Here is an 8,618-nt window from a genome sequence, read left to right on the forward strand (position 1 = left end):
TTGTTTGTCACCTTCCTTTTGAACATTGTGAATTTATAAAGCACCTTGTCATAAGTAGTCCACCCCACACTCTTAGCAGACCTTTGTAAAAAGGTGGCACACACTTAAGTGACAATATTTTGAGGTCAACCAGAAACAGAGGAAAACCTATATACAAACCTCCCATTTTCCTCAGGACAAACTCAGCAAGCTGCCACCATACATTTCTACCCCTTGCATACAGTAGCCTCTAAATCCACAGCAGTCTAAAAGCTGCCATTTTACTGGCCAGATGAATGAACCACCCTCCTCCCTTAATAAAAACAGGAACATTCTGTGCAACCTAGTGATAACCTCACCAGAATAAATCAACAAAAAACACACAAACCTTAGCTAACAGACCAGCAGGTGGCTGTAGACACGCTAGCCTATGCCAAAGTGCTGAAGCCACAAGGTTATTTACAATGAGGGCTCGCCATCTACATGAGAGGTGTGGAAGGAGCCAGTTCCACCTTAAGTGACCCTGGACAGCCTCCAGGACACCCTCCCAGTTTTTCTGTATTACAGTGTTTTTCCCCAGGTACACCCCTAGGTACTTGATACCATCTCCGTTCCACTTTAAACCGCCGGGCAGCATGTCCCCATTAAGAGAGCCTCACTTTTTGCCCAGTTCACCCTTGCTGAAGACAGCACCTCAAATTGACACATTAAAACTCAGTGTGTCCACATACCTTTGATTATTAGTCATGATCAGTAGATGGTTTGCGTATGCTGATAGACAAACCCTATCTAGCCATGGTGCCACTTTCAGTCCCTTCAGTCTGTTCCTTACCTGACATTAAAAGGGTTCAATAGCCAAACCGTACAGCATCCCAGAGAGAGAGCACCCCTGCCTGATACCTCTGAGAACTTCAAAAGGAGAGAGGGAGAGATAGACAGAGAGACACGGGGGGGGGGGGGGGGGGGGGGGGAGATGCGCCAGCAACTACTGCAAAGGGGAGCAATTTCACCCTTGCTGAAATGCATGCCCTACTGGAAGATGTACCAATAAAGATAAACTTGGCACCTCAGGTCAGGGAACATAAGTGACAGCCAAGATCAAGCACAACATCTCGACTGACATCACCAAGAGTGCCAATGCCACAGGGATCAGTCAGTTAACAACCCTGGAGCAAGAAAAACTGCTCTGGAATAATTTAAAACAGAAGGCCACAAAAGATCACAGTGAGGCTAAAAACCCTAAAACAGGGGAAAACCCATTCAAGTGGGGGGAATTCACTGATGTTATCCTCAACATTATTGGTGGCCCAAAATCCCAGGCTCTGAATGGCATTCTGTCAGTCTCACAAGGTGGGTGAGTCAGGACTGTGTGGTACTGAGACTGAAACTGGGTACTGTGAACCCACTAATGAGTTGGGAGTACAATTTATTGTCCTTACTCCTGTGATGGCACAGCCTGAAGGCCCCCTGGTCAGTGGCATACAACAGCAAGAGGACCCTCACTCTTCAGTGGTAGAACCACCCCATAAGAGGTGACATCTTGAGAAAAACACCAAGAGTCAGGACGGGTATGGGGGTCAGAGAGGGCAGAGAGACAGATCTCTAGCTGGGGAGTAGATTAATGACTTTTCTTCAACCGAGGGAAACAGAATTGTACATTTGCCTCCTTGAAGAGAGGCTGAGATACTGTCATAGCATTTTCTGAGGGAGAACTGTGAACTCCACAACTTTGAAATACCCAAAACAACATTTCATCTAGATTCTAGGTAGGATTGAATCACCAAATCCTTATCCCAATTTTTAGGAACAGGATAACAGTTTATAATTTTGAAATACTCAAATCTGAGTTTTATTCCTATCCAAAAAAAAGTTTTGAAATACTGGGCCCAGGTGAATTCCTCAGCAATACTCGAATCAGCCAGTTGGCCCCTATCCCTCCCTTTAACAGGCGTGTCTACCAGGGATCCACCAGAAATCCCGGCGTTGCTGTCTCCAGCCCATTCCCAGCTTGCATTGTGATTACATTTTGGCCACGTCCCTGGGCCACGTCGCTCTTCACGCCATATTTTAACTAGCTAGCTAACTTAACAAGGCCCTAGGAAACGTAGTCAGTCGGCTTGCACAGGCAAGGTGGAAAGGTTTGTCTGCACTGAACGAACGCTTTTATATGCGTCCTTGATCGTCGCCCCTCGGAAGATCGGTCCCTGCTTGCGTCCATTACAGCCATGAACATTTTCAGGCTCACCGGGGATCTCTCTCATTTAGCAGCCATTATTATTCTGCTGCTGAAAATATGGAAAACAAGGTCTTGTGCCGGTAGGTTCATATGAAAATAGATTGCTACCTTGTACAGCTTGCTTGCTAATTTGATGAACTGTCGCTAAGATACCATAGCTAGCTTGCTGTCATGTAGTTAATGCTAGCTAGCTCACTAGCTACCAGGTAATATGGACAGCTACCTGGTTCGCTATCTAGCTAGCAAGCTAACACGTATCCAGGCCTCGTCCGGATCATCTGATTGATGGCTACAATTAATACTTTCATTGACGCTGTTTATTTTCAAAGTACTTAGCTAATGGTAGTTGTTGATAGTAAAATCTGATCAGTTTCAGAAGTCACCAGAACTCATCATAGGCAAGAACACTTAGCTAACTATGCTCGAGTACGTAACAATATTACAAACAGCTGTGCTCTGTTTAGGACGTGTATTGCGTTTGCAAAATAACCTCAGTGCTATTGCACATCTCATTTGCTAACGCTAGAAAGGCATTCTTTCCACAGCCAACATTAGGTAGCTGGTTTAAAGTTTCTACACACCTGTCTTTCATTCAAAAAAGTTTGACACACCTGATAAAACTGTAGTTATATTTCCCACAACTTGGCTAACGTTAATCGCTAACTGATGATGCGTGATCTTGACAGGGTATTGTGGGTAGTCGTAGCAAACTCACAGAGGATAAACGCTGTCTCCAACTTTATTAGCGTAGGAACTTGTGAAGGCTACATTTATGATCTGATTCTGTATTTTGGGGGAGAATAACTATTTTTCACAGATAACTTAGCAAGCACCCCTGCTAGCCACATGTGAAGGGTTTGTGAGATAAAAAAAAATTAAGCCAGTAACTTATGTGTATAGCGAATCACATTATAATTTTCAGTTTCCACTATTCGAAAGAAGTTGGATAGAACTAGTTAGCTATAACTAAGTTGCAAAATTGTACGGTACAGTAGTATGGCTCTGACGTGGCAGCACGAGGAGGGTCGACGGTTTCTACATGGACTGTAAATATTAGCCAAGTATCGTAAGCTAATGTATGCGTTGTTATTTTGTGTGTGCGCGCGATTGATGCACTCCTATTGAGTCATTTCACTTTGCAGGCAGTGTTTAGTTCATGCAAAATGTTATTTGAATTGTCGCCGGCTAATTACGGAATGAATATTTTTGCCTCTGTTGTGTACATTGAGAATATGAATTGAGTTGTTGGCCATTTGTGTGTCCGTGTCAGCTCTTCCGTGTATGGGGAAAGCACAAAAAGCACAGAAACTCAGACTGATGCTTTTCGTCTGAATGTCTCCGGTTTGTGTATTTTTGCTTTCGTACCGGTACGGATAACTTCTTGTAGCTTGTGAAATGGAGCTCATCGAAGCTCACGTGTATATAGGACGACCAGATTGCAGTTCAGATTCGCTGCACAACGTCAGATGTACTTTTTTATCCTCATGCTTCTATTTCTGTCTCTCCTTCACTCTGCTCCCTTTTATCCTTTTCGATGATACCTGCAGCAGATACGAAAAATGTAGAAGCAAGCTGCGCTAGTCGCCCACTCACCCCCCTGCCCCACGTTGTCCTTTGACAGGTGACAACAGGGCTTTGTGACATACAACCAAAAAAACCGGTCTTAGTTTCTGGTCCTAGTTGCGCAGCTTTTTGTTGAATTAAAATGCCAGTTATCTCTATAATGTCTGCTTGTAAATCACAAATCGGTACACTGCACAGATAAAGCTTTATTTTTTTAAATCTATTTTATTGTGCAAATAAATATGAAAGTACAACCAAGAGAGATATCTTTTTATACATCAAACATCAGGCATACTTTAAAAATCAAGAAGGCACAGCAGTGTTCAAAGTTCCAGCTTGGTGTTTCTTCCCGGTCAGTTCATCTTGGCGCAGAGTGGTTTCTCAGGCAGTTGTGTGTGTTAATGTAGGCTGCAGATCTGGGATGGCTTGGTCTGTTGTGATTGCTGCTGTCGCTTTAGCTAATTGCTGCTCTGCTTTTAAATGAATATCGTCATGGCGGTTGCCTGGAAACCTTGTAGATGAAAGATTCAGTCACAGTGAAATGAGTAGCATTGTGGCCTATGTGTTTGTGGGTCTAGCCAGACTCAGCTGTGCTGTATGTAGCTGTATAGCTGTGGCTGTGCTTTGAGTACATTTCAACCCCCGATTGGCTATATCTGAAGCGGACTCCCCAAACCAGTCACTTCCTGATATCTGTGTGCGGTTCGGCCTGTTCCTGTAACCAGATTCCTCTGCCTGGGGAGTGTGTTTAGTATAATGGGAACTGGCTAAACTGCAGGAATGAAGGGGGGGATGTTAGTTTACGGGCTATGCTGGAACGTACAGTAATGGAAAAGAGCAGCCTGATCTGAGGACCTGTTTGGTTGGTGAGCCAGATGCACCCCCATTTGGATACGAGCTCATTTAGGCTGGTTGAAATTAGGTTGATCTGTGGCGTGGGGGGATGCTGTGTGACCTTCCTAATGGAATCTAATTGTGGTGCTCCAACACCAAGTCTTCCAGCTTACAACCTTTGGGTAACAGCACCTTTCTGTTTTGAACTAGGTTTGAGACCACTAAAGGAGGGAAATAGAATCTCATCAGTCTTCATCAATTGCCGTCACTGCATGAATGAGAAATGGTTGACAGGTGATATTGACAGGTCTGGTAGCTGCATGAGGCTGAGGGAATATGGATATGCAGTGAATTATTTTTCACACAGAAAGAGCAGGAATTTCCAACAGCTCTCTGACTTTGGTGACCATGCGGTATCCTGTCATTGTAAAGGAAGTGAAATTTGAACCTTCATTTCTTACGTCCTTCTAGGTATCTCTGGGAAAAGCCAGATACTCTTCGCCTTAGTCTTTACTACCCGCTATCTGGACCTCATCACCGCCTTCATTTCCCTCTATAACACCTCCATGAAGGTGAGTTCCTAGAGCCACAGATCGTATCTGAGCTTGGGGTGTGGGTTCATCAATAATTCAGTGACTTGCTGTCTTCTGCTATGGCGGTAGCTCCGCCCCCTCCTCCTGTCTGTGGTGTGATGCTTCTGTTCTCTGTGCTGCAGGTCATCTACATCGGTTGCGCATACGCCACCGTCTACCTGATCTACGTCAAGTTCAAAGCCACCTACGACGGCAACCATGACACATTCAGGGCGGAGTTCCTGGTGGTGCCTGTCGGTGGGCTGGCCTTCCTGGTTAACCACGACTTTGCTCCACTGGAGGTGGGAGCACAAATCCCAGTCTTCCATTATTCCAGGGTCCCTGTCCCACATTGCTATAAAATGACCGGGTGCATTAAATATAGTTTCACACAGTGGGTTTAGACTTGTGGTTTAGTTTTTTGGAATGTTTGTTCTAAGGGGTAATATTGCCAGTGGGGCAGTAAAGCAGCTAGCTTTTTCATTCACAGAATATTCAAATGTCAGGTTGATGGTAATATATAAAAGTGGTAATATATCTTGGACTATTAATTATCATTAATATTCACCAATCACCATAACATGCAACAGTAATGTCACTTTGTTGGATTTATTTTTCTTTATGTTTTGTCTATTTTCTCTGAAATGTGTAAGATCTGTGATCCTGTGTGTTTTGTCTCGCTCTCAGATCCTATAGATGATCTGTGATTCTGTGCGTTGCCTCCCTCAGATCCTGTGGACGTTCTCCATCTACCTAGAGTCGGTGTCCATCCTGCCACAGCTGTTCATGATCAGCAAGACGGGCGAGGCGGAGACCATCACCACGCACTACCTGTTCTTCCTGGGTCTGTACCGCGCCCTCTACCTCATCAACTGGATCTGGCGCTTCTACTTCGAGGGCTTCCTCGACCTGATCGCCATCGTGGCCGGTGTGGTCCAGACCATCCTCTACTGCGACTTCTTCTACCTTTACGTCACCAAAGGTGAGCACCCACCCGGCCCACGGGCCTTAGACCCAGACTGCTGGAGCTCCTTTACCGCTGCCTGAGCGCAGTGAGAGCAAGCAAACAAGCAGCGACCACAGAGTGGTGGGCCAAGAGCGAAGACTGTTTGAAGCTATGAACCTGCTATATCGATTGCGTTGTCTATGGTGATCTGCTGTCTTGTAATCTCTGCGTTCCTTTCTCTCTCTCAGTTCTGAAAGGGAAGAAGCTCAGCCTGCCTGCGTAAAGTGCCAATGACCAGTGGCAACGCCCCCGCAGCCTCCATTGGCTACGCCCGACATCGTGGCCGCCAATTGAGTGCAAGATGCCTGAGACGGAGTGTGAAGGGGAACACAGCTTTTTAATTTTTTTTATTTTATTTTTTGTATTTTAGATTTTGGTACCTCCTGATCATCGTCTGCAAAAAAACGAAGTCCCCAAAAAACAAAATGGGCATCTTAGAGCCCCATGCGGCCTGAAAATCTTGGTTTCACGCATCTTGCCTTAGCGCCATTTTTGTATTTGCTGTTGAAAGGAAAAAAATGTTTTCTACATGTGAGGTGTAATAATATCTTAAACATGTATTTTGCTAAATAGTTGTTGACATGATGCCAATCGTCGAAACCTCAGAAAAGGTGTTTCTGAGAACATTTGCGATCCCAATGTTTTTAAAGTAATATTTTCAGAATGCCCGTGCTCCTATAGCTGAAGAGAAAGAAAGACATAATCTGGCATAAATTAGTGCATTAGTTTCAGGCTCCTGATTGGATAAGCTGCTAATGGATGGTCCAGTTTACTTTGCTCTTGGGGAGTGACTGGGCCGTAGAGCTAGGAACTAGACAGGTGTAGAGATTGCAGCCCCTCTACAAATGTTTTTGATTTGAGATGTTTTTACCCAGAGGTCAGCACTGAGACTCCACTCCCGCTGTTTGTGAAGTCAGGCATCCCCAGTTGAAGTTGCTGAGTTGAAATGCAGGGTTTTGTATCAATGCCTTAGGTGAGTTACAATGCTGTACATAGCTTTTTATTTTCAGGAAGCCGACATGAAAAGGCAGGCTCTTGTCCATCAGCCGATTCCACCTTTGATCTGGTGATGCAAAGACCATGGAGCGCATTTGGCACATCCTGATTGGCTCCAGCCCAGTCTCCCAAATCACATGCGCCCAATTATGTTACTCAATTGTGGGATTTGGCATGATTAGACCCAGTTGAAGTCTGTGAAATATCCCCATGCTGGTATAAGTAAGCACACAGACTACCAACACTGTTCTTACAATACAAATGCAGTAATTTATCATTAAATTAAAAGAAGAAAATGAGAGAAAATGTCCATAGAATTGTACATGATGTGCATATTATTGAGCTCACACACGGTAACTTTTTGTAATCTTGTGTGACCTGGTTTTCTGTTGGTAGAATAATAGTTATGTACACAGGTATTTTGTTTTCCCTTTTCTTCCCCTTTCTGTTGTCTCCCCGTGGGTCATCGTTTTAATTTGTTTTGCATGTTGCCCTGTGACTCCACCTCCAGTAAAGATTTTATGGGAAATGAGTGTGGTTTTGACTTACTGCTGATGCCTTTATATATGTAAAACATTTTGTTAGTGGAGATTGATTGTGTGGCCTGAATGTGCATTTGGGAACTGAAGCCAAAAATTTTGTTTAACTAATTCCATAATCTTTACCCATGATCCAGTCCCGATCCAACTGGGAGTAATTCCACAACTTCACAGATACTGGTTTGGGACCCACTGCATCATGGGATTTTAAAATTGGATAAGGATCAAGACCCCTAGGACTTTATAACATGTTGAATTGGAAGGATGGTGGAGGAAATGACCAGATTAATTGTGTATTACAAAACAATGTAAAATTGTGTCTGCAAGCTGTAGTCCATCCAGAACTTAATGAACATGTGTTGTCTAAACAATCTTAATACATGAATGTTTGCATTCATTTTTAAGCAAAATGTCTGTTTAGTGGTATTAAGGGAAAGTGTTTCCGTACAAATTCATTAAATTGCTCAGTCGGGCAAGTTGATGTGAAACCTACTTGATAAATATTCAGGAGGAAGCACTATATCGACTGGCGTCTCATAACTTTCTTTCACTTTCCATCTTAATATTTTTTTTCTTGACTTCCTTACCGATAATGTATTGTTTAAAAATCAAATTTAATTTGAGAAAAAATTGCTTGTGTGATAATGTTGAACGCCAGTGCAATGCAAAAAATGCCTAAGGCAACCACACTAAAAAAAAAACAACCCTTTGACTCCCATTCAAACCAGAATACTTGTAGTAATGTAGTTCATGCAGACTGAAAATACAGCCAGTCGCCTCTGTATTGCCTACTCCTCTCTGCTGTCGATAAAGGCTTAGGTACACTACATTCCAAAAGTACTGTATGTCGACACCTGAATATCTCACCCGTATGTACTTGTTGAACATCTCAT

General features: G+C 43.7%; 1 protein-coding gene across 2 annotated transcripts; it reads left to right on the forward strand.

Moving 5' to 3' along the window:
* The first annotated feature begins 1,930 nt into the window (after positions 1 to 1,930).
* Positions 1,931 to 8,247, forward strand: LOC118216936 (ER lumen protein-retaining receptor 2-like). Of its 2 annotated transcripts, none has more exons than XM_035398570.1 (5): positions 1,931 to 2,295; positions 5,084 to 5,184; positions 5,328 to 5,486; positions 5,914 to 6,166; positions 6,379 to 8,247. In XM_035398570.1, exons 1-5 carry the CDS (start codon positions 2,205 to 2,207, stop codon positions 6,411 to 6,413), a joined length of 639 nt encoding a protein of 212 aa, XP_035254461.1. In that variant the 5' UTR covers positions 1,931 to 2,204; the 3' UTR covers positions 6,414 to 8,247. The 2 variants fall into 2 exon arrangements, with proteins under 2 accessions (XP_035254461.1, XP_035254462.1); XM_035398571.1 differs by lacking the exon at positions 1,931 to 2,295 and adding an exon at positions 3,151 to 3,261.
* Positions 8,248 to 8,618: the final 371 nt, after the last annotated feature.

Source organism: Anguilla anguilla, chromosome 17 (assembly GCF_013347855.1).
Source record: "Anguilla anguilla isolate fAngAng1 chromosome 17, fAngAng1.pri, whole genome shotgun sequence".
Taxonomy (NCBI): domain Eukaryota; kingdom Metazoa; phylum Chordata; class Actinopteri; order Anguilliformes; family Anguillidae; genus Anguilla; species Anguilla anguilla.

What these genes read in the sequence shown, in the direction of transcription:
- LOC118216936 (XM_035398570.1), top strand. Translation starts at nt 2,205, where the DNA reads ATGAACATTTTCAGGCTCACCGGGGATCTCTCTCATTTAGCAGCCATT. An exon ending in ACGACTTTGCTCCACTGGAG is followed by an intron (nt 5,487 to 5,913) that starts GTGGGAGCACAA and finishes TGCCTCCCTCAG; the next exon opens with ATCCTGTGGACGTTCTCCAT. An exon ending in CTACCTTTACGTCACCAAAG is followed by an intron (nt 6,167 to 6,378) that starts GTGAGCACCCAC and finishes TCTCTCTCTCAG; the next exon opens with TTCTGAAAGGGAAGAAGCTC.